The sequence below is a fragment of the Macaca mulatta genome, chromosome 13, assembly GCF_049350105.2.
Source record: "Macaca mulatta isolate MMU2019108-1 chromosome 13, T2T-MMU8v2.0, whole genome shotgun sequence".
In the NCBI taxonomy this organism is placed as follows: domain Eukaryota; kingdom Metazoa; phylum Chordata; class Mammalia; order Primates; family Cercopithecidae; genus Macaca; species Macaca mulatta.
In genome coordinates this window covers 19,939,318-19,965,944 of record NC_133418.1, presented here as the reverse complement: position 1 = coordinate 19,965,944, position 26,627 = coordinate 19,939,318, and the positions used below count along the sequence as shown (strand labels likewise).

General features: G+C 45.6%; 1 protein-coding gene across 2 annotated transcripts in view; it reads right to left on the bottom strand.

The window, feature by feature from the left end:
- Window positions 1-26,627, bottom strand: part of SH3RF3 (SH3 domain containing ring finger 3) — a 379,536-nt gene that overhangs the window by 129,564 nt on the left and 223,345 nt on the right. For both annotated transcript variants that reach the window (XM_015113123.3, XM_077960246.1), the window contains exon 3: window positions 5,957-6,052. In XM_015113123.3, the coding sequence (XP_014968609.3) occupies window positions 5,957-6,052 (96 nt within the window). The remainder of the gene's footprint in view (window positions 1-5,956; window positions 6,053-26,627) is intronic.

Here is a 26,627-nt window from a genome sequence, read left to right as displayed (position 1 = left end):
TTATATTATTTCGCTAAATAAGGATTTTCATTTTGGCTGCCATTATTTTTTCCAGGATCTATAAATAGCATTCCATCCACAATTTTCTCGAACACCACACCATATTCATTCAACACCCAACTAAGGCACAAGCATGCTGACATCAGACCAAGGCGTGGGTCTGGCGTCACAGAATCTGAACCTTCTGCCCCCTGCAGCTCTGCTTCTTCCCCAGATCCTGGGGTTATCTTACCACAGCCACTGCTGCCATGGCCTTTATCTGGGTTAGCAGACACTGGGACGACCAGGAGGCTCATCATCATCAGCTGGGCCCCACCGCCACCTCTCATCTGTGACCCATTGCTCACCACGTGCTCCAGCATCTCCCGACATAGACCAACTCCCTGCTGGTCCACAGAGGTCCAACACCCTCAGGCTTCACACTTCTTATTAGCCAAGTGGAGAGGAGTATGCACCCATCACATGCTCCTGAAAATCTGCTCAAATAGAAGCAGACAATCAATGGAAAATGCCAAGAATAAACAGTTACAGCTCTAATCAAATTCTAGACCTTCCCCCGGGGAAAGGCACCTACTTTTTCATCCTAAGCCAAATCCAAAGGCCGTAAAATAGCCGGGACACTGAGCGGTTCTCTGTTCCTTCCGGAGCAGACCTGTCTGGGATGTGTGCCGGCTGCTGGGACAGGTGCTCCGCACCCACCCTGTGTCTGTCCTCACGTTGCAGACTCGGGTCTGTCTAGGCACAGGATGGTCACTGTTCACCACGGAAACTTGGAGGAACATAGGAAGGGGTCCCTCCTCCCCCGTTTACTGTCAGAGATGCCGAGATGCTGGCTGTCTCTAAGGATCCTTGGGATGCCACCATGTGCGTGTGTGGGGTGGGGGCATGAAGGTCTATCTAGGTGACCACTCACACATACACCAGCAACGCTTGGAGCAGCCAATTTCTGAATATCGTATTCAGGATAAATAAAGCACTACTTCTGGGGGGTCTTTTTCAGTTGGTTCCTTGAGATCCGGGTCTCCCCATTACTCTACCTGGACAACTGATGTTGTCAACGTGGAGGCAGAGCTTGACACTTGTGTCTGCTGCCTTTCATCATTTTTTGAACTACCTTTGGATCAGGATTCTGGCCCCATGGGGAGGTTTTCCCTGCAGACACGAGTCACTGGTGTATTTGCTAACATGCCTTCTAAGTCTCCACGCAAGCCGCCCACCCAGGCTCTGTGTGAGCAGCCAGAGGCAGCCTATGTCCCGCCCCCAAGTCTCTCCAACCCAAGCTGATTTCTGACAACGCTCCTTAACGACAGCTTCCAAGAGGGCTGCCTCTCCTAAGCGTCCACACCCTGGACCTGTGTCCTGGTTTTGTTGACATTATCCAGCTGCAAACCTCACTCAGGCAGGAAACTGCCCTGCCTTCAAACCCATTCAGCTACATCAGGCCAAATGTGTTCAGTGCTCAGGAATGACACGGAGATCTTCAACGAATACAGGAATGGACTGAGGAGCAGCTTTCACTCCACAAACATTTATACCACCACCACCACCGGCACACAACAGTGCTCTCCGCCTGCCCCGGCCAGCCCGGCCTATGTGTTCTTATCTTCTCTACGCCTCATGGCTAGCCCAAGACGTCTGCCACTGCCCTTGTTTGAGGGGGGAAACTGAGGCTCAGGAGGTTAAGGGGCTGACCACAGGCCATGCCCCCAATGTGCAGGTGATGTAGGACAAGCTGGGCCTAGTCAGGTCTGCTCTGAAGCCTACATCACCCTGAACTGCTCATGGTCCTGTCATCAGGGCCTATGAGGAATGGGCCCTGTTCTCAGGGAACAGCCGAGGGCTGGGCTGAGGCCTGACCCCAGGCAGGTCGGCTTGGACCCTGTGCAAAAAGAGAGGGGGGCTGTAAGGGTACTCAGCCCCGGCACTCATGCTACAGAGAGGGCAGAACTCTGGACGACAGAGTCCCTCGCCTGCCATCCTCCTGCGAGTTCACCCCACTCTGGCCCACTGGGGAGGAGGAATTCCTTGGGTTGGCTCATCCTCACTCCCCTTAGAACAAGCGCCTTCTGAAATTCTGAAAAACCTCAAGGACTAAAGACCCAGAAGAAAGGCCCTGTGGAGTGTCTGGATTTAATTCTTGTCCCCATCCGCTGGACTAGAGTTCCAGAGGGTGAGAGGCCCGGCCCGCTCCTCTCTGTGCCCGAGTGGACACCGGGGCAGGGTCAGCCTAGGCTCCTGGCAAGGGGTGCTGCCCAGCTGGCATCTGATGAACAGGTGTCAGGGAGATGTGTCCTGGATCATGGCGTGGGGACGGCCACAGGAGAGTTTCTCACATCCTTTTGCAAAACAATGGGAGAAAAAGGACAAGAAGGCAGGTTCCAGGGCATGGGACGGTGGCTGCAGCCGTGGGCAGAAGAGCTGGGCAGGGAGTGAGGCATCTCTGGTGAGCACAGCACAAATGGGGTCAGTGCCCAGGGGCAGCAGGCCCAGTTCATGGGTGAATGAATGCCGGTGGCAGGTGGGCGCCAGGGGATGTGGAGACAGGATTATTTCTACAGAACAGCAGAGGGAAATGTAGGTATGTCCAGGGCGGGGTCCACCTCCTCCAAAAGCAGCCGCAGCAGTGCAAGGCCAGGCTGGCTCCAGGCCAGGTGTGTGCCCTTCAGCTCACGGTGCCACTGGCAGGTCCAGGCGGAGACACAGCCACGGAGGGAGAGCACTGTGCAGGGCACACTCACATTTACTTTGTAAGATCCACCGTGGGCTTAGCATCATGGCCTGCACCGCGCTGACGGCAGGCTGAGGCCAGGTGAGGCCAGGCGAGGTGGGAGTCCCTCGGTGAAGCCCACAGGGCAGCTGTGTGCTGGGCAGAACCCTGCCGGGTGCCCGCGGATCCCAGCTGGAGCGGCTGTGGAGGGGACCTTGGTGCAATCCAAGCTTAGTGAGCATGAAAGAAGATACCCTCTAGTGTGAGGCGACGGGTCTGCTGCATTCCTTCATGCACCAGGGGACAAGCATCACTGGGACGGTGCCAGCTGCCTGCGCAGTAGCCCAGAACAGAGGCTCCAGGCTCCCTCCTGGCAGGTGGGTCTGACTCTCTCAGGAACCCTGTCAAACCCCCAAGCTCCCACCTCAAATGCCTGTGCGGCCTCCCAGAGGGAAGCAGTTTGGGCCGATCCAGGACTTTCCGATCCATCAGGATCCATGCGGTGTGTGGGGTGCATGCAGTAACTACAAAAGGAATGAAAAGTCCCAGGAAACAGCTGTTCAGGCTGGTCTTCAGTGGCTGCTGAGAGCCCCAGGGCCTGTGTCAGAGCCGAGGCCGCCAGGTTATGGGTGTGTGACGTGGGGCCAGCACTGCATGGGCAGCCATCTCAGGAAGGGGCGGGAGGGGCAGTGGGGCCCCTGCCCACGGATGCTCAGGGAGAGGTCTGCATCTCTGATCCTCAAGGACAGTCCCGGGCTTCCTATCCAGGTGGGTGGAACGGGCTGTGCTCAAGAGTGGAGGCAGAAGCTGTGAGTGGGTGCGGGCACAGGTGGGGCTGTGGAGCCCTCCTCACGGCCCTGAGGGAGGAGGGCTTTAAGGTGGCTTTCAGACCCACAGGCAGTCATGCTGCAGGCAGGCACAGATGCAACTGACTCCTCCGTTTGTCTCTGAGTGTGCCTGTGGAACCAGGAAGAGATGACAGCCTGCTGGACTGAGTCTCAGGCCTGAACCCGCTTGTGGACTCCCAGTGGCGCCTGACAGCTTCTTCCAGAGGAGGGGCTGAGGGGCCCAACGCAGGCTTCAGCCACCTCTGCTGCTGTCAGCTGCCTTGGCAAGATCTTACCTGCCCTGTAAGATTTGCTGTTAGCTTTTGAAATTGCAGTTAGAAGTGCACAAACCTTAACGGGACACCATTTCACAGCTGCATAATCTGTGCAGCCGTCCCGAGATCGGGACATGAAACCCTTCTGCAGCCCAGAACCTCCTTACCTCTTCCGGTCAGAATCCCCAAGGTCACCACTGCTCTGACTTCTGTCACAACAGAGGAGCTCTGCCTGCTTTTGAACCTCCTGAAAAACCCATACGGCATATACTTTTATGTCTAACTTCTTTCAAAAATTTGTCTTGGAGATTTGTTTATGCCCTTAAATGCTCTTTCATTCACACCCACGGTGGGCTAGCATTGCATTGTATGGATATACTGCATTTTCCTCAGCCATCCCACTGTTGATGGACACTTGAGTGGTGTGCTGTTTGGGGCCATCGTAATGAAGTTTCTGTGAACATTCATGTATATGATGGGCATCCCAGTAAGATTTTGCCTGGAGAAAATAGTTTCGCCAGATAAAAAATGCCCAAGAACTCAAATTTCTGACTTCTGGACAGCACTGTAAGTGGTATTCAGGCATTACGTTCTTTGGTCTTAAGCACCAGGACAGAAAAGCTGAAGCAAATGTGCAAATACATGGAAACTCACAAAGTGTTGAGGGCAGATGTGAATCTTACAGGACAGTGTGTGTGTGTGAATCATCTGCCATGGCTGTGGGAGGGCCTCAGATGGCTTGGGCAGCACATTCAAACTAAATGTGCAAGAACTACTGGTCCCGAATATTTGGGGAAGAGGGTAAGAAATGAGAGAGACAAGGCTGCAAAATAGACTACGGCCTAACTGCAAAGGGCTTTGAATGCCACCCTAAAGCACTTGGACTTTATCCTGCAGGCAACGGGGAATTGACAGATGTTTTAAACGAACATCTTTAAGTATCTGCACACTGCTTGGTAGGTATGGCAAAGTTGGCCGTGTCACCTGTGGGCTTTCGGTGCCAACTCTGAAGCCCTTAAGTGTGTTAGGCAGGGGGGACACATAGAGCCCAGCACTGAGCTGAGTAAACTGCAGTTCATCAGCCAGAGACAGTGGAGAGGCAGGAGATGGTGTGAGGGCAGGAGAGCGAAGGGCCGGCTGAGTCTAGGGCCAAGAAGCCTACGGTCCAACCCTGGTTCTGCCACTCCTCGGCTGTAGGACCTTGAGAATGCTACATAACCTTCCTGCACCTCTGCTCATCTGTAAAGCAGGGCCATTCACGGTTTTCATATGCCATTGTCGCTGAGAAGGTTAAATGACCTAGTACTTACAAGTGTCTGGCACACAACAAGCACTCAGGAAGCATCCACTGAAGCCCCTCTTATGGGATGACACTGGTGGTTACAGGAATGAAAGCATGCGGTCAGCTCACCAATGTGCACGTGTGGCCTTGCACTGACAAATGGCAGGCATACACGCCATAGGCAAATACTCCTACACACACACACACACACACAGACCGACGCTAGCAGGTGTTTTAAAGACACATGTGCTAAGATGCTCCCCGCGCAGCAGCTACTCTAAACATACTCACTAGAAACCTGGTGCTTTAGTTACAGAAAAGGGAAAAGAAATTAGTAGGTCTGGAATTAGCCTCAAAGCACCTTTGCTGTGGTGCCTCTTAGGCAGGGAAGTTACCCAATAACCCAGAGTCCAAGGAGGACTTTGCAGACGGCCAGCAACGGTTCCTTCCAATCCGTGTGCAGTGGGAAGGGAAAATGCTGCCTTGGGACAGGTTCTTCCCCTCTGGAGCTCGTGAGAAAAGACCAGCTGCACTTGTGGGGGTTTCAGAAACATGGGTGCCAGGCGCATGGGTCCCTTGAGAAAACGGGGAAGGCGCACAAGGGGGCCCTGCTGTCACTGCCCACATGGTGAGACGATTTGCAGCCGGTCCTGGGACAGACCACTGAAAACTGGCCAAGGCAGTGCTCACAGCACCGACCCCGTGAGGTGAATCGAAACCCACACCCAGCAGCTCTCTGGCTACAGGCTATTGTGGAGGATCCTCTTTCTCTCTCAGAAAACGGGTTTCAACGTCAGGTGACCCCACTGTAGTGAAACAAGGGTGGGCAAGAAGGAGCCAAACGCAGGGGGCGGCACAGTCTTACCTCCACGTACAGGAGCGGGAAGATCCCGACCTTGTCTCCCAGCATGCCTTCCGCCCAGTTCTCATCCACTCTCCTGAGCACCGTCAGAATCTCGTCCTGCAGTTCCGGGTCCAACGTGGACACAAGCACATGGACATACACACAATGCGAAAGGAAACAAGACACTGGTTAGTACTGTGGAGGCTCGGAAGAGATTCTGAGGAATGTGTCCAAGAAGAGTGCATCATCCATGCAGGTATCTGACATCTTCACCCAGCAGCACCCTCTCTTTCTTTCTTTTTTTTTTGGAGGGAGGGGCGGAGTCTCGCTCTGCTACCCAGGCTGGAGTGCACTGGCACAATCTCAGCTCACTGAAGCCTCCGCCTCCCGGGTTCAAGCAATTCTCCTGTCTCAGCCTCCCGATTAGCTGGGATTACAGGCATGTGCCACCAAACCCAGCTAATTTTTGTATTTTTTGGTGGAAACGGTGTTTCGCCATGTTGCCCAGGCTGATTTTGAACTCCTGAGCTCAGGCAATCTGCCCGCCTTGGCCTCCCAAAGTGCTGGGATTACAGGTGTGAGCCATTGCACCCGGCCAGAACCCTCTCTTTCTGACACTACTGATAATAGCTGCAAAAAGCCCCAAATGGGAAAGCCTGGCAATGTACCATACAGTTAGGACTTTAAAATGGAACTTCTATTATTTATTTAATGAAAAAAATATTTGGAATAAAAATAAATTCAGCTAAACAGAAAAGGCTTTAAGATTCTGGCTCCATCCAAGAACAAAAAAAAACCCCAATCCAACTACATTTATTTAGAGTCGTGGGCACATAAAGCTTTCAATAACCCTCTTAAATTCTTTGGAATATTAAACAATACCAAGTACAAATGCACAAAGTGGAAACAGATGGAAGGAGAAAGGAAGAGGCAGGGAGCAAGGAGGAAAGGCGGGCTTTCCGGGGAGTTGAGACTGGGAGATGGGAAGTCATCGAGGAAGGAAATACTCAGGACACTGTCACAGGTGCCAGGAGACACAGAGACAAAGGGCAGGGCAGTGTGGGAAGGAGGGAGGGAGGGAGAGGAAAAGGACAGAGGAGAGATGGGGACTCACAGGGGGATGTGACCAGAGAGGAGCCCTGGGGGAGGGAGATAACAGCTGCAGCAAGTGTCATGAGAGACAGACGGGCAGGTGTGGTGGCTCACACCTGTAATCACAGCACTTTGGGAGGCCACGGGCACGGTGGCTCACGCCTGTAATCACAGCACTTTGGGAGGCCAAGGTGGGTGGATCACCTGAGATCAGCAGTTTGAGACCAGCCTGACCAATATGGTGAAACTCAGTCTCTACTAAAAACACAAAAATTAGCCGGGCATGGTGGTGCGCGCCTATAGTCCCAGCTACTTGCGAGGCTGAGGCAGGAGAATCTCTTGAACCCCGGAGGCAGAGGTTGCAGTGAGCCAAGATCGCACCTTTGCACTCCAGCCAGGGTGACAGAGCGAGACTCCATCTTAAAAAAAAAAAAAAAAAAAAAAAGAGAAAGAGAGAGAGACCACCACAGCAATGGCCTGGGCAAGATGGGTGTCACTCCAAGAGCCTTTGGTAAACCTCTGTTCCCTCCTCCAGAACCATCCTTCCTTCGGCAGCCAGGTGCATCATGGAACGCCCCAAGGCCTGTCAGCTACACTGCCCCCGTTATTTGTTCTCTGCTAGACCAGCTGGCCCATGTGTGACTTTAACAGGCTAAGGAGGAGATGGCCAAGAGTGGCCTCATGGAGAAGCCCGTCAGAGCTGAGTGTGCCACCTGCCTTTTCAAGGAGCCTCTAATGCTCTAATGCAAAGCAGCAATTCGGGACTTACAGGCCTCTTTTGGGGTCAGAGGAAGAGATGTTTTAGGCTGGTGGGGTCCATGAAATCATCAGAGAAAACTGCTTCACCAGGAGCCGAGGGGGCCATCGGGTTTGGTGTCCATTCGAGGTGAGGCAGCATTGATCTAACAGAGCTGGACAGCCCATCTGGGATCACACAGAAAGAGGGCAGGCCTGGCTCTGTGCTGGGAAGCTCCTCCCACGCCTCTTCCAAACCGCTCTCTCCCAGGAGAACAAGCAGAGCATGGGGGCCACCAGAGGCAGTCACCGCCTTCACTTTCCCCATCCTCTCCCCCAAACCCCAGCTTCAAAAACACCCAAACCAAAAAGATTTATGGCTTTACAATGCCACTTTTTCCAACTGACATTATAGGCCAGAAAACGTAAAAAGCATTCTAAGAGCATCATATCACTTCACATGGCCCAAAAGTCAGCCTCACGTCTGGGGGCATTTAGCAGAGCATCCCTCCAGCAACGCTCAGCTGTGAGTGTGGGGGCGCTTTTCTTTGTTTTCTTTTTTTTTTTTTTTTTTTTTTTGTTTTTTAGATGGAGTCTCGCTCTGTCGCCAGACTGGAGTGCAATGGCCCAATCTCGGCTCACTGCAACCTCCGCCTCCTGAGTTCAAGCGATCCCCCTGTCTCAGCCTCCCGAGTAGCTGGGACTACAGGTGTCACCAACACGCCCGGCTAATTTTTTTTTTTTTTTGTATTATAGTAGAGACGGGGTTTCACCATGTTGGCCAGGATGGTCTCGATCTCCTGACCTCATGATCTGCCCACCTCGGCCTCCCAAAGTGCTGGGATTATAGGCGTGAGCCACCGCGCCCGGCAGAGTGTGGCGGGGGGGCTTTTCTAATCACCACGAGGGCACTAGAATGGAGCCCTGGCTTGGGGGAGGCACCCACAGAATGCTCCAGAACTCTTGTGACTGACCTGCCTCTCAAGTTCACCACCAGCAGAGGCCCAAGACATGATTGGCCCAGCTCAGATCAGCCTAAGAGCCTGAGGCTTCGCTGATCACATAAAGGGAGAGGTAACCAAAGGCTTCCCACATGTCAGAGCAGTCAGAACAGCAAAATATCATGAGATAGAAATTTAATTTTATAGAAGTTAAAAACAAAAAGAAGAAAATACCAGATTAATTTTGTTTCTTTCTTTCTTTTCTTTTTTTTTTTTTTTTAAAGAAAATACCATGCTATCCACACTGGTATCTAACACTGGTCTAGAAATTAGAGCCAAATAAATAGAAAAATAAGACAAGAAGTATACATATTAGAAAGAAGGGTATATAATTCGACCTAGAAAAATACAGAAGCAAGTGAATATTAGAATAAGAATTTAAGAAAGGCTGCCAATTTTAGGATAAATACATAAAAACCATTGACTTTTTCATATACCGGTAATAATCAGTTAGAAAATGTGACTAAAATTGGCTAATCATTAAAAAAATACAATTAGTTCTCTAATCCACTGTATATGCCAAAATTCATTCCATAAGATTTAAACTTGAATGTCCAAGAAGAAAATATGAATAGATGTTTAATCTTGAACGGGGGAATGTATTTCAAGGTATGATAACAAAGATTTGGCTATAGCAAAACTAAATACTTGATGTTAAAAATAGCAGAAACAAAGCAAAAAGGCAAATAAACTAGAAAAGTACTTGCAGGATACATGAGAGACAAAGGCTTAACGTCTTTACTATATAAAGACTTAAAAAAACAGTGGAGGCCGGGCGCGGTGGCTCAAGCCTGTAATCCCAGCACTTTGGGAGGCCGAGACGGGCGGATCACGAGGTCAGGAGATCGAGACCATCCTGGCTAACACCGTGAAACCCCGTCTCTACTAAAAATACAAAAAACTAGCCGGGCGAGGTGGCGGGCGCCTGTAGTCCCAGCTACTCCGGAGGCTGAGGCAGGAGAATGGCCTAAACCCGGGAGGCGGAGCTTGCAGTGAGCTGAGATCCGGCCACTGCACTCCAGCCCGGGCTACAGAGCAAGACTCCGTCTCAAAAAAAAAAAAAAACAACAGTGGAAAGGCAGACAAATACCTCAGGAGAAAAACAGGCCAAGGCCAAAAATCAGGGAACTCTTGAAAAAAGAAAAACAAATTTCCATTCAACATATTTTAAAATGGCATACCTGGCCATTAATCAAAGAAACACAGTTTTAAACAGGAAGAGTCCCCTTTTGTTCCTTTTGCCTGTCAAATTAGCAATGAGAAACATAAAGCCAACTCACAGTGTTGGCCAGTATGCACGGAACAGGCATTTTCCCATTTCTGGTGGGGATATAAATGTAGGGCAGGCACTTTGGTGATTCCTATCAAATATCAAAGCCTTGGAAGCCTGTGCAACCTCTGAGCTAACAATACCACTTCTAGGAACTGTATTCTAAGAAAAATCAAGTGTGCAGAAAGATTTGTCACTGAAGACATTCATTATAGTGTTTGTTAAACTAGAGAAAAACTAAAGACAAATGCAAAGCAAAAAGGGACGGGTTAAATAAATTACAGTATTGTGCATTTGATGGAATACACTCAGTCATTAAAAATGATATAGGAGAGAAATAATGGAAATTAAAAGAGAAATGTTAATATTAAATTCAAAAAACAGGCCAGGCACGGTGGCTCATGCCTGTAATCCCAGTACTTCGGGAGGCCGAAGTGGGTGGATCACCTGAGGTCAGGAGTTCAAGACCAGCCTGGCCAATATGGTGAAACCCCGTTTCTACTAAAAATACAAAAATTAGCCAGGCATGGTGCCACGTGCCTGTAGTCCCAGCTACTTGGGAGGCTGAGACAGGAGAATTGCTTGAATCCGGGAGGCAGAGGTTGCAGTGAGCTGAGATTTTACCACTGTACTCCAGCTTGGGTGACAAGAGCAAGACTCCATCTCAAAAAATAATAATAATAATAATAAATAAAAAATCCAAAAAGCAGGATGGGCACAGTAGCTCAGACCTGTAATTCCAGTACTTTGGTAGGCCAGGTTAGGCAGATCACTTGGGGCCAGGAGTTCGAGATCAGTCTGGCCAACATGGCAAAACCCTGTCTCTATTAAAAAAAAAAAAAAAATAGCAGGGCACAGTGGCATGTGCCTGTAATCCCAGCTGCTCTAGAGGGTGAGGCATGAGAATCTCTTGAACCGGGAGACGAAGGTTGCAGTGAACCAAGATCGTGCCACTCCACTCCAGCTTGGGTGAGAGTGAGACACTGTCCCAAAAAATAAAATAAAATAAAATAAAATAAAATAAAATAAAATAAAATAAAATAAATTTTAAAAACGAATCCCAGTCCTGATCTCTGGTATTTAAGCTTACCTTCCACAAAGCAATCATTAATAAGTTTCTTTTTGTTTACTTATTTATATATTTTTGAGATGAGGTCTTGCTCTGTTGCCCAGGCTGGAGTGCAGTGGAACGATCACAGCTCACTGCAGCTTTGACCTTCCAGGCTCAAGTGATCCTCGCCACTCAGCCTCCTGAGTAGCTGGGACCACAGGCGTGTGCCACCACACACAGCTAATTTTGTTTATTATTATTTGTAGAGACAAGGTCTCACTATGCTGCTCAAGCTGGTCTCAAACTCCTGGGCTCAAGTGATCCTCCCACCTCAGCCTCCTAAAGTGCTGGGATTACAGGCATGAACCACCATGCCCAGCCAGAAAGTTTCTTGTAGAGCCTTCCAGAAGTACAGAGATATTCTCCTCAAGTACGTATATATATACATGCACAAACATACATATCTTTTAGAAAGATATAAATGGTAGCGAACTCACCACACTTTTCTGTATCTTGCCTTTTTCCACTTAATTTAGTCTAAAGGTCATTTAGTGACAGTACATACAGATCTCCCTCACTAACTACACAGTGAAATTCCATTATATGAATGTACCGTAATTTACTTAGCGGACTTAATAGTTATTTTTAAATGAAAAAAGCAAAGTAAGATACAAACCCATTTGCACGGTGTCCATAAAGTGGAATGTCATCATTAATTTTACTATTTTTGGTTAAAATATTTTAAATATATATATATATATACATACACTTAGAAAAAGTCTGAAAATATATACGCCAAAATTTAAAGAATGGATAATTCTAGGAGATAGAAGAGGTAGAATACTTTTATATTTATTTTTTTCTTTCGTATTTTTCAAATAATCTCAGTGAATACCAAGTATTTAACAGTTTCATAAGAGAACTGTCTTATGAGCATGCAATTTTCTTGTGCTTCTAAACGACACGTATATTTCCACTCTGAAATTTTTTTAAATGTTGAAAAACCAAATATCAAAAAAACCAAATATCAATATACTTTTCTTTTGTAAAGAAAGTTGATTTCCAGGCAATGCAACAGTGAAAAGGACGGATACCTGCGATGGCAGGATCATAGTTTACAAGTACAGTCGACAGCCGGGACCATGGATACATGCAAATTGTAAATTTCTACATTTAGGCTAAAAAAATTAAATAACATAAATGTTCCTTGATACGAAGACGAATGAAATAAAACAGTGTCTGGGGCTCTTTAGTTAAATACAACCACCACAGTAACTGTCATTTAGTCCAGCTCCCAGTCTAGAATGTAAGAAGCTGAAAGTCACCACTCCATCTTAACGAGTAAAAAAGCTGAACAAACTGAAAAAGCAACTCCTCTTCTTCGATCTGTAAGAGAGAACTGAGGTCACAGGGCAAACTGCTGCCCCCCAAATTGAAGAGATCAATAGGGAAATACCAGAAATCCCCGAGCAGCAGCCTCCGTGGGAAGCAGTGCTGGGTTAGGAGAGCCTGAACTGTAAATGATGCGTGCTGGAGGTTCAGTGTGGACAGCCTGACAGGTAAGAACTGCAGGGGCCCAGTCACTGGGGGGCCCCACACCTTTGTGAATTGTGCCTCAAGGAGCAGCTCCACTAAGTCTTCATAGTGAGTATCAGAGAAAAATCCACTCATGCTTCTGGCAGGGGGAGGGGAAGAGGAACCACTGTGAAACATGCCAGAGCATTCTGTGCTCAATAAGCTCCACATACAGGATAAACCAGTTAACCAGAGCCTCACCCATTGGGGTGTTGTGTGTGTGTGTGTGTGTGTGTGTGTTTTGAGACAGAGTCTCACGATCCTTCTGCCTCAGCCTCCTAAGTAGCTGAGATTACAAGTGTGTGCCACTACACCCAGTTCATTTTTGCATTTTTAGTAGAGACAAGGTTTCACCATGTTGGCCAGGCTGGTCTTGAGTTCCTGACCTCAAGTCATCTGCCTGCCTTGGCCTCCCAAAGTGCTGAGATTACAGGCATGAGCCACCACATCTGGCCCCCATTGGGGTTTTATGAGAGCCTTACCTACTGGGGCAAGGGAAATACCCAACTTCAGCCCACTGTAGCCATCCTGTCTCACCTACAGAGGAGTGGGTGAAACTGAGAAGCACTGGGGAAGTTCACAGGCCAGGGGCACAGCCTAGATGAAAGACTGAGACCTGATCCCAGGACTATAGAATATTTGTGGCCGCGTGGCCCCCACAGCATCAAAGGCCCCCACAGCACCAAAGGCCTATTTACAGCAGTTCTGTTTACCAGTCCATCAGTCCTTCATGTCTGAAAATATCACAGGACATACTGAAAGTCAAAAAAACGCCACACTTTGAAGAGACAGAGCAAGCATCAGAACCAGATTGAGATGTGGCAACTGATGTTAGATTTGTAAGACCAGGGATACAAAACAACCATGATCCACATGCTAAGGGCTTCAATGTATGAACTAGACAGCATGTAAGAACAGATGGGCGATGTAAGCAAAGATAAAGAGCCAGAAGAGAAATGTTAGCAATCAAAAACACTGTAGCAGAAATGAAGAATGCCTTTGATGTTCTTACTAGGAGACTGGCCACAGCTGAGGAAAGACAGTCTCTGAGCTTGAGGATGTCTCAATAGAAACCTCCACCATGGAAAAGCAAACAGGAAAAAAACAAAAAAAACAAAAACCATAATGGAACATCCATGAACTGTAGGACAACTTCAAAGCAAGAATTGTGGGGCGATGATACATATGTAATAGGAATACTAGAAGGAGAAGAAAGAAAGGAACAGAAGGAATATTTGAAACAATAATAACTGAGAATTTCTCCAAATTATTCTCAGACACCAAACCACAGATGCAGGAAGCTCAGAGAACAACAAGCAGGATAGATGCCAGAAAAATGACACTGAGGTATAGCACTTTCAAACTACATAAAATAAAAGATAAAGAAAAAATCCTGAAAGAAGCCAAAGGGGAAAAAACACGTTACCTATAAAGGAGCAAAGGAAAAGAGTTACATTTGAATTTTCAAAAGAAAACGCAAGCAAGAGAGTGAAGTGAAATATTTAAGGTGTTGACAGAAGAAAAAATCTACCAACCTAGAATTCTGTACCCTGTGAAATTATCCTTCGAAAGTGAAGCATAAATAAAGATTTCTAAAACAAACAAGAATTGAGTGAATGTGTTGCCAGTAGATGTGCCTTGCAAGAAATGTTTTTAAAAAGTTCTTTGGAGAGAAGGAAAATAATATAGATCAGAAATTCAGTCTACAGAAAGAAAGGCAATGCATCAGAGAAGGAATGGCAGTAAACTTAAAACTATTATTTTTGCTATTCTTAATTGATTTAACAAATAACTATTTAAAATAAAAACAATGTATTTGATCATTTTATGCTTGTGTGTGTGTGTGTGTGTTACATATACTTACAATGCTCATGTACAACAGAAATGAATGACAGCAATGGTACAAGGAACAGGAGAGAGAAATAAATATTATTTTGTTATTACAAGTACTCATACTGCTTGCGAAGCAGCACAGAGTTATTTGAAAGTGGGCTTGAATTCATTGCAAATGAATATTGCAGACTCCAATGCAACCATTTAAAAAAGTAAAAAAAAAGGTACAACTGATAGGCTAAGAAAAGAGAGAAAATAGAAAATTAAAAATGCTCAATAAAAACCACAAAAGACAGAAAAAGAGTGAAAGATAGGAAATGTAACAAAAAACAAGGGCAACAAATATAATAAAATAATGCAAATATGGTAGAATTTAACCTGACTCTATCACACATCACTTTGAAAATACACAAATTAAATATACAAATTAAAAATTGTAAGTTGATAAAATAAAATAAGACACAACTATATGTTGTTTAAGAAACCCACTTTAAATATACACACACAAGTAGATTAATAGCAAATGAAGAAAGAGGTAACATGCTAACACTAATCAAAATATATTCATATTAATTTCAGACAAAACAGACTTCAGAGTGAGAAAAGTTATCAGAATAAATAGGGGCATTACATAATGACAAAGGGGTCAATTCTCCAAGAAGACATAATAATCCTTACATTACATGCACCTAACAACAGTGTCAAAATACATGATGCAAAAACTGACAAAAGGAGAAGTAGTTGAATCCAATACTACAGCTGGAGACTTTAACAATCAGAAATGGACAGAGACAGCAAGCAGAAAATCAGTAAGGATATAACTGAACTTAATAGCACTTAATGGCACCATCAACCTACTGGATACAATTGACATCCACAGACTATTTCATCCAACAACAGGAGATTACACATTCTTCTCAAGCCCACAGGGAACATCCACCAAGATAGACCATATTCTGGTCCACAAAACACACCTTAACAAATTTAAACAAATAGAAATCATACAATGTCTACTCTCAGACCACAATGGCTTTAAATTAGAAATCCATAATAGAGAGCAGCTGTAAATCCCAAAATACTTGGAGATTTAACAACATACTTCCAAATAACACTTGGGTCTTAGAAAAACTCTCAAGAGAAATTTAAAAAAATATTTTGAACTGAATAAAAATGAAGATGTAATTTACCAACATTTGTGAGATGCTGCAAAAGTAGTGCTTAGAGGGAAATTTATAGCACTGAATGCACTGATTAGAAAAGAAGGAAGATCTAAAATAAATAATCTAAATCTCCACTTTAGGATACTAGGAAAAAAAAGAGCAAATTAAATAAAAAGAAGAAATAAAAGAAGAAATCAATGAAATTAAAAACAGATAAGCAATAGAGAAAAATCAATGAAACAAAAAAGATCAATAAAAATCATATGCTTCTAGCCAGCAAACTACAAAACACAGAGGACACAAATTACTAATATCAGAAATAAAAGAGGGGGCATCCCTCTATGTCCCATGGATGTTAAAAAAAAAAAAAAAAAAAAAAGGAATATTATGAATAATGCTATGCCCACAGATTTGATAACCCAGATTGTTGGGAGCAGGTCCCCCCAAATCTGGCCATAAACTGGCCCCAAGACTGGATATAAACAAAATCTCTGCAGCACTGTGACATGTTCATAATGGCCCTAACGCCCGCACTAGAAAGTTGTCGGTTTATGGGAATGAGGGCAAGGAACATCTGGCCCGCCCAGGGCGGAAAACCGCTTAAAGGCATTCCTAAGCCACAAACAATGGCACGAGCGATCCGTGCCTGAGCATGTTCCTGCTGCAGTTAACTAGCCCAACCTATTCCTTTAATTTGGCCCATCCCTTCATTTCCCATAAGGGATACTTTTAGTTAATCTAATATCTATAGAAACAATGCTAATGACGGGTTTGCTGTTAAAAAATATGTGGGTAAATAAATGTCTGATCAGAGTTCTCAGCTCTGAAGGCTGTGAGACCTCTGATTTCCCACTTCACATCTCTATATTTCTGTGTGTGTGTCTTTAAATCCTCTAGCGCTGCTGGGTTAAGGTCTCCCCGACCAAGCTGGTCTCAGCACCAGATGAAATGGAACAATTCCTTAAACGACAATCTGCTAAAATTCATACAAGAAGAAACAGATAATTCAATAGGCTTTTATCTATTAAAGAAACTGAGTAACACTTTGGGAAGCTTAGGTGGGCGGATCATTTGAAGTCAGGAGATCAAGACCAGCCTGACCAACATGGTGAAACCCCATCTCTGCTAAAAATAAAAAAAAATTAGCCAGGCATGGTGGTGCATGCCTGCAGACCCAGCGACTTGGGAGGCTGAGGCAGGAGAATCACTTGAACCAGGCAGGCAGAGGTTGCAGTGAGCTGAGATCATGGCACTGCACTCCCGCCTGGGCAACAGAGCGAGACTCTATTTTAAAAAAAGAAACTGAATAAATAACTAATAAACTTTCAAAACAGAAAGCACCAGGCCCAGATAAGTTCACTAGTGAGTTCTACCAAACATATAAATGAAGAAATTATACCAATTCTCTACAATCTCTTTCACTTCTGAAAGAAATGAAAAGAATACTTCACAGAAAGAATACTTCCTAACTTCTATGAGATTAACGTTACCCTAATACCAAAGCAGACAAAGCCATTGCAAGAAAATAAAATTACAAACCTATATATCTCATAAACATAAATGCAAATATCCTCAACAAAATATTAGAAAATTTAATCCAACAAGGTATAAGACAAATTACATACCACAGCCAAGTAGAATTTATCCCCGGTATGCAAGGCTGGCTCAACATTTTTTTTTTTTGAGACGGAGTCTTGCTTTATTGCCTAGGCTGGAGTGCAGTGGCACAATCTCAGCTCACTGCAACCTCCGCCTCCTGGGTTCACGCCATTCTCCTGCCTCAGCCTCCCGAGTATCTGGGACTATAGGCGCTCGCCACTACGCCCAGCTAATTTTTTGTATTCTTTAGTAGAGAGGGGGATTCACTGTATTAGCCAGGATGGTCTCGATCTCCTGACCTCGTGATCCACCCACCTCGGCCTCCCAAAGTGCTGGGATTACAGGTGTGAGCCACTGCGCCCGGCCGCTGGCTCAACATTTAAAAATCAATAAATGTAATCTATCATATCCACAGGCTAAAGAAGAAAAATCACATGCTCATATTAATAAATAAAGAAAAAGCTTTTAACAAAATCCAATACACTTTCATAATAAAAACTCTCAGTAAACTAGAAATAGAGAGGAACTTCTTCAATTTGATAAGGAATATCTACAAATAACCTACAGTTCACCTTAATTATGAGAAGCTTAATGGTGAGAAACTTTAAACTTTCCCACTAAGATCAAGAACGAGGCAAGAATGTACTCTCTGCCCCTGCTTTTTAACATCATACTAAAAATACTTGATAATACAATAAGACAAGAAAAGGAAATAAAAAGTGTACAGATTGGAGGGGAAGAAATAAAACTGCCTTTGTTTACAGATGACATGATCATCTATTTAGAAAATCTGGAAGAACCAACTGAAGAACTTCTAGAACTAATACTTGATTATAGCAAGGTTGCAGGATACAAGGTTAATATGCAAAAGTCAATTGCTTTCCTATATACAGGCTGAGTATCTTTTATTTGAAATGCTTGAGATACAAATGTGTTTTGGACTTCAGATGTTTTCAGATTTTGGAATATTTGCATATATATAATGAGATATCTTGGGTATGGGACCCAAGTCTAAACACAAAATTCATTTGTGTTTTATATATACCTTATACACATAACCTGAAGGTAATTTTATATAACATTTTAATAATTTTGTGCATGAAACAAAGTTTGTGTACATTGAGCCTACAGAAAGCAAAGGGTGTCACCCACGTGGACCATCTGTGGTGGTTGTGGCATCAGCCTCACTTCTGACTCTGGATTTATATGCTACCAATAAGCAATCACATTCTTACAATTATTCACACATACATATTTAGCAGTAAAAAAATATGACATATTAATACAGTAAAAAAATTACATGTTCAGAGTAACTAAGCAGCACAGCAGCCCCTCCAGAATACCTGTATCAGCTGTTAAACAATGCAACAACAAACAATGGCAGGCTTTCATCTCTACCTATGATGCTGTACTTTGATTAAAAGGTAAGTGTATACTTTATTTTATTTTATTTATTTATTGTTTTTGGTGCAAGGAAACATCAGAAGTGGTTAAGGGACCAGGAAGTGGGTCCTCTGTGGATGGGGAGACATTCTGCTGGATGGCTTTTAAAAATATTTTTTTCCAGAATCATCTGCCTCATCAACAATGGTCATAGAAATCTCTCCTTGCATGTGGAGAACCTGCCATTGGCATGTGTAGCTACACATGTGTCATTTTATGACCCTTGATGGTTGTGCTTGCATGGGGGAATCCGGGCATGTGTGGAAAATAAATATCACAGCTGAAGGGGCCTGGGAGGGTCTTTTTTCCCTTGAGGATGCTGAAGAAACTGTGTGTTGTGTGCCTTCATTTTGACTACAACCCATTACATATGGTCAGGTGTGGAATATTCCACTTGCAGCATCATGTTGGTGCTCAAAAAATTTTGGATTGTGGAGCATCCTGGATTTCAAATTTCCAGATTAGTGATGCTCAACCTGTACCACGAATGGACAAATGAAATTTAAAAGTTAAAACATGACACAATTTACATTAGACACAAATGTAAATGGTATCATGAAATACTTAGGTACAAATGAAATACTTAAGTATAAATGTAACAAAACATGTGCAAGATGTATATAGGGAAAACTAAAAATCTCAGACGGAAGAAATCAAAGGAGAACTAAACAAATAGCTATTTCATGTTCATGGATTGGAAGTCTCAATATTGTCAAGATGTCAGTTCTTTTCAACTTGTTGTATAGATTTAACACAATCTCAATCAAAATACCAGCAAGTTCTTTTGTGAATATTGACAAACTGATTCTAAAGTTTATATGGAGAGGCAAGAGACCTAGAATAGCCAACAAATACTGAAGGAAAAGAACGAGGGCCAACATTACATGACTTCAAGATTGAAAATAAAGTTACAGTAATGAAGACGGTTATTGGCAATACAATAGACAACTAGATCAATGGAATGGAAGAGAGCACCCCATAAACAGACCCACATAAATACAGTCAGCTGATCTTTGACAAGGGAACAAAGACAATACAATGGAGAAAAGATAGTTTTTAAAATAAACCGTGGCAGGAAAACTAGACAACCACATGCAAAAAAATCTAGAAATAAACATTCCACCCCTCATAAAAATGAACTCAAAATAGATCACAGACCTAAATGTAAAATATAAAACTACAAAACTCCTAGACTATAATGTAGGAGAAAATCTAGATGACCTTGGGTTTGGCAATGACTTTTTGGATATACCACCAAAAGCATGATCCACAAAAGAAATAATTGGTAAGTTATACTTCATTAAAATTAGTAATTTGAACTCTGCAAAAGATATTGTTAAGATTATGAGAAGACAAGCTACAGACTGGGAGAAAATATTATCAAAAGACAACTACGATAAAGGATTATTATGTAAAATACACAAAAAACTCTTAAAGCTCAACAATAAGAAAACAGTCTGATTGAATGGTGAGTCAAAGACTTTCACCAAAGAAGACACTTCACCAAAGAAGATATACAAGTAGTAAACAGGAATGTGAAAATATGCTGCACATCATATGTCATCAGGGAAACGCAAATTAAAACTACAATGAGATACACAGTGAGATATACAGAGAGTATAGTGTGTAGTGTGTTGATGAGGATGTGGAGCAACAGGAACGCTCATTCACGGCTGTCAGAAATGCAAAATGGCACAGCAATTTTGGAACACGGTTTGGAAATTTTCTTACAAAACTAGGCATGCTTTTACTATGCAAACTAGTAATCACACTCCTTGGTATTTATCCAAAGGAGCTGAAAGCTTATGTCCACACAAAAACCTGCATATGGATGTTTAGAGTGGCTTTATTAGTAATTACCCAAACATGGAAGTAACCAAGATGTCGTTTAGTAGGTGAAGGGATAAACCAACTGTGGTACATCCAGATAATGACATATTACTCAATGATAAAAAAGGTAATGAGCTATTAAGCTATGAAAAGACATGGAAGGAACTTAAATGCAAATTGCTAAGTGAAGGCAACCGTTATGAAAAGGCTATGTATTGTATGATTTCAACCGTATGACATTCTGGGAAAGGAACAAATATGAAGGCAGTACAAAGGTCAGTGGTTGCCAGGGGTGGTGGAGGAGGGAGGGATGGATAGGCAGGTCAGAGGATTTTCAGGGCAGTGAACCTACTTTGAGCCTATAACGGCAGATACATGACATTGTGCATTTGTCCACATCAGTAGACCCTGCACCAAGAGTGATTATAGGCTTAGAGTAATAACGATGTGTCAATATAGGCTCATTGATTGTAATAAATGCACCACTCTGGTGGGTGATGTTGACAATGGGGGAGGCTGTGCATGTGGGGGCAGGGGTTTATGGGAAATCTCTGTATCTTCTGCTCAATTTTGCTGTGAACTTAAAACTGCTCTAAAAATGTAACACCTATTTTTTAAAAAACCTAAAATAGCACCATACAGCAATGAAAATGAGCAAACTACAGTGCCCTACAACAACATGGGTATAGCTCACAAATATAAAACTGAGAGAAAGCAAAGTTGGACACAAAAATAAATCCTGCATGATTCCTTGATCTGAAGTTCAAGAGCAAACACAACTCATCTGCAATGTTGGTAGACATGTGGTGAGGGTGGGCTGGTAACTGTCAGAGGCACAGGAGCCCCAGTATCCATCATTTCATCACTAGGTAAGAATATATTCTGTTTGTGACAATCATCAAGCTGCATAATTATGATTAGTGAACTTTCTGGTATGTTATATATAATTATTAAATATATATTATATATAACATAATTAAAAAAATTTTTTTTTAAAGGTAACAGTCTATCCGGTATGGACAAGTAACAGCATGCCTTGAATGTTGCATCCAGTGCTAGCATGTCTCTACAGGACATCTGTGCTGCAGAAGTGGACCATCGCGGGAACAGTCCAGAACCGAGTCATGGCAAGCCAGGGAAGGAGGTGGGATGGCTCAGCCTGGGAAGCGACAGTGCTGTGGGGGCCATGATCAGTCTTTAAGCTCTGACATCATTACCATGCTGAAGAACCAGGCTTATTTTCAGTCACCCAGGAGGGTGGGATTTGCACCAAGGACCCCATGTTACTGCGATGTGGGCAGGCTCCCTGTGAGGCAGGGCTGTCCAAAGATGGGTGTGCTTCACAGGCCAGGAGATGGCCATCACTCCTAGTGTTCAGCAGGGTCAGGTTGCTCCTCATCACGCCACCAATATATTCGAGCATCTCCTAAGTGCCAAGCCCTGGGAGGGGTCTTTGGCTGAGGAAGAAACTATCCTCTCCCAAGGAGGAGGAGGGGTCCTGCTGGTAAAGAGAAGGTCAGCATCTGGTATTGCGAAAGCACATGAAAACCCCACCAGGCTGTAACATGTGGCGTCTAAAACCCAAGCATGTCAAGTGTTGTGCTACTGTGAGATTAGTGAATGAGCAATGGCCCCTGCCACGGCTTCATCTGGCTAGAGAGACAAGTCCAACATAGACCTAGCTGCAGTATGGTGGCACCTGGCAGCAGGTGTCTGTTCTGGCTCAAATATCAATGGGGGAAATTCTGGTTTCTGTGGCTGTCTGGGACCTCAGGAGGGCGATGGGATCCAGAATGTCCCTATTTAGTTGGCACTCATTACGGTGTAGAGGCTGGGCTGGGAGAATACTGGGGTGCAGGGAGTCAGCCACTCCCTGTACCTAAAAATCCTTAATTAACAATGTCAAGGAAGGTTTCCCCAGCTTTGCCTCTAACCCAAACTTCCACAATAATTACAACCCCCAAAGAGGAATGGTTGAGTGCCGGGCAATGAAAACATTCACTGTAGCATGTTAGGGCTACCAGCATAAATCTGGTGTGTTCTGGAAACAATAATGATTCTCCACCCCCAATGCAGGACCAGGGAACCAATGGCAACTTTTCATGGCTAGATCACAACAGTTCTCTGATTTGTCCTCATGTTACAAAAACCTGGAGCCATTGCTTTCGGAAGGACAAGGAAGGAGGCAATACCTGCTTCACAGACTCATTAGTATATGGAGAAATATCCCTCCTCAAAACACCAAATGGGCTTTGTATATGAAGATGGCAAGACTGATCCGCATGGGCTAGACCTGAGTGTTAAGTTGCTGCTTCACAGAGGATGGTGTCCCCAGGCTCTCCACTCACTGTCTCCCAACAGATGCACACTGAATACCAGAGGCTCCCAATGTCCGAAGAGGAAAGCCACGCTGAAGGGAGCACACAGGGACAACACCTGTGTCCTTGGCCCTGATAGTACTGTGCTCTGTCACAGGTCAGGAACGTTTTCCACAAAGAGCCAGAGACTATTTCAGGAGTTGTAGGTCAATTACTCAACCCTCCTTTGTAGCATGACAGCAGTTACAGACAACACATACATGAATTATGGCTGTGTAGCAATAAAACTTTATTTACAAAAACAGTTGGCAGGCAGGATTTGGCCAGAGAGTCCTAGTCCACCAACCCTTGCTTGATGCAGATGAGTGAACTAAACCAAACCGGAAACCACGGGCATCACCGAGAGTCAGATGAGGCAGACAAGTTTCTGGGCCAATATGGCAGCATTCAAGAATTTTATGAATGAAACTTGTTTCCACGACATGGTTTCTCTTTCAGATACAAAGCTCAATTTCATTTACAGGTTTCATGCCAAGTGCTCATTACTCAACTGTGGGCCCGTAGACTTCCATATGCTGTTTTCCCTATTCCCTGGTATTTCCAACTTTTGAAAATACACCAAATGCTGTTACCATACAGCAGTGGCTCTCCTTTGTATCCAGGTGGTCTCAGGGTGGTCCTAAATGATCGTAAGTCTGAGCTATGAACATAAAGTGGTTATTAAAAACCGGTATTGCCTTTCTTCCTAAGGCTTGGTAAATAATACATTCGCAAAGGATTCAGGTGACATGGTAGGACCTGCCATCTACAAGGGGTCTTTAAAGTGCATTTTAAACTCATTTACCAGCCTCTTCCAAAGTCTGTTTTCACTTCCACCTGGGGAGAAGGAAAGCCACGGACACAGATGGGCCTTTGTGAAGAACAGAGGCCGCGGGGCAGGGTGCCAGCGCTCGCCTTCCCTGTCCCTCGAGGATGCCACTGGAGGTGGCTGGCGGAGCACACTGCCCTTTGACACCACTTTAAAGGCACATCTTGGCAAATATCGCAGCTCACATATCAGGCATTTGGGAGCTCAGCATGAAATATCATGATCACTGAAAACCTTGGAGAGTTCCCTCAGCAGCTCTGGATAAACCCACATCCAGCACCTAAGATTTCCCTCTCCTAAGTAAACTGTGTGAAATAATCACATGTAAATGCCAGAAGCAATCCCTGAATGGCCATGAGTGGCCACAGCCCTGCTCTCCTGGAGGCCACAGGAACGCCCCCACTTTTCCCGCTCACGTGCAGTTGAGTGGTTTCCTAGAAGCAGTAACAAGCTGGAGCCCAGAGAAGCCCCCTGACCCTGTCGGGCCCCTCTCAGCCTCTGGGCCTGCAGGGGCGTGGGCTGCCTGCTCCACAAGGCCACCCCACGGCAGTGACCCAGCCTGACGCAGACAGAGTCCATTGGCAGCACACAGGCCAGCCACACACAGAGGGCCCAACCCGCTCTGTGTCACAGGGAGAAGGGCAAATTAAAAACGGAATAGTTCAGAAACTCCCTCAGCCTTTTGGTGCAGAAATAACCCACAACTGTGCCTCCGACAGCTGACTGCCATCTATGGTGGGGCACTTATGGAACTGTGAGCCACCATCAGCTCCCCCACCTAGCAGGCTGGCCCTGCATCCTTGTCCTGCTGTCACTGAGACTTCAGGGGGTTCTGACTTTCCAGAGCATCTAGGGTCTTCCTCTGGTGTTCCCATCGTGTTCATGTATCTGAACTCCAGAGGGAGGTAGGGGCAGACCCCTCACGGGGTCTCAGGGCTGCGGGTAACCTGCAGCCACAGGTGGAAGAGGAGACGTCAGAGGTCACACCCTCTCACTGCTGGCAGCCCCCACTGTGCACGGACACATGCATGCACACACTGGCAGGGGACACTCTCTCGTCTTGTCTCCACGTCTTTGGGTTGTAAGTGCCTAAGGGTAGTGCCCTCCTCAGTATCCCTGGCATTGGGCACACAGTCCAGGGTTGATAAACGTCTGAAAAGTGAAGACATGGACCAAGCAGGCTGGGTGAGGAGACAGAGGCACTCTCACCAGTAGGCCTGCCAGCCCTGGCCAGGGGACACAGGGCACCCCACTCCACTGTTAGGGCTTCCTTCCACGTCCCTCCAGGTGCCCCTTGCTGCTCTATGTTGGGGCCAGGCAGTGGAGGGGTCTCAACCCACCCTCAGGCAGGTGGTGTCACGTGACTATGAACACCTGCCTCACAGGAGAAGGCGTGTGGACAGGGAGTCTGGGTGTGGGGTGCTCCCTCCCACAGTGGGAGAGGGTAGCCCCCATCTCCAGCAGAAATTTGCTGAGGAGGGTCGAGCTATAAATGAGTGGGGGCACCCAGGCTAGGGGAGGCAACCACACAGGATGAGGGAGGTGGTGGGCTTGGCTACAGGGAGAACCCGCCAGGAGGCCAGCGCAGCTGGGCAGGCAATGAGCCAGGGGCCGGAAGTGGATCAGGCCCTTGAGGGAGCAAGGACTGGGTAAGGTGGGGTCTTGTGGGCAGCACCAACTTTTCCATGACTCCGGGACAGGTGGGTAGCCATTGAGGACTCTGAGCAGAGGCTCCATGTGGCGCAGATACGAGGGGTGGGTCTGGCACCCAGTGGACAGCAGGCGAGGCAGCTGCAGTGGCCAGGGCCAGGACCGCTCCCAGGAGCCAGGCGTGTCCATGGAGAGGAGCCCACATTCTGTGTAGGTTCTGAAAATTTCTGGCAAAGCTTCAGATACAGCCCAAGCTTTGCCTGCAAATCAAAACTGTTATCTGTGCAGTTTCTCCAAACTCCCTTTGCTGTCAGAAGAGGCTGGGTGCGGGTGGTCTGCAGGGGCTGCGAGGGTGCTCTGCTCCCCTCTGCCCCATGCCCTGAGAGTTGAGCCTCCTTCATAGGAGTTATCATTGTGCACAGAGGTGGCTGCAGGTGCACTGAGCCTGGGAGGAGAAATCCATGAAGCAAGGAGTCAAAAGGAGAACTGGTTCCCTGAGTTTCCTGGATGACTTCAGGGTAAAGTAGCCCAAGAGGGTGCCCAGGAAGGCAGAGAATGACGTGGAGCCCCCAGCTCTGCACCAGCTTATCTCATGATATGAAAAGATGTAAAGCTAAAGTTTCCTCATCTTCTCAACCCCCAAAGCAATGTCAATTCTCAGTCAGGAAGAAGCAGAGATGACACTGCAAATTTGGAAGCTTGCCCATTGCCTGGCTCTGCTGGGAATACGGCCTTGACACAAAAGGGCTGAGCCCCACTACCCCCAGGCAATCCGCTCTGAAATTCAGCCACCAGGAAAGTAAAAGCATAGCAGACCAGTCCTGCAAGTTCTCATTCTCCATGCAGTCTGTCTTTAGGAGGGAGGCTTACTTTCCTGCAAATATTCTGGGCGAACATAAAAAGTGATACGTACCATCTGACAGAAGTGCAACTTTTCCTGAGACAGGAAGAAAGCAGAGGGCAGACAGCAAATATTTATTGGAATGCCTATTTTGAGCTTGGGTTTTAAAATGCCTTTGCTCATGTAATCCTAATATCAACTCCATTTGTAGTTAAAAAAAGCAACTCAAAGACTAAGTAAATGTTCGAGTCACCATGCATTACTCAAGAAAAGTGCCATGATCTGCATCTGTGTCTACTTCATGTTAGAGCCCGAACTCTCTCTATATTTGATTTTTATCCATCTACGTCTGTCCCTAGGATCAGAAGAGCAGAGTTTGGAATTAATGCTAGGTTAATTCACAAAGGTAAGACTTCCCATACTTTT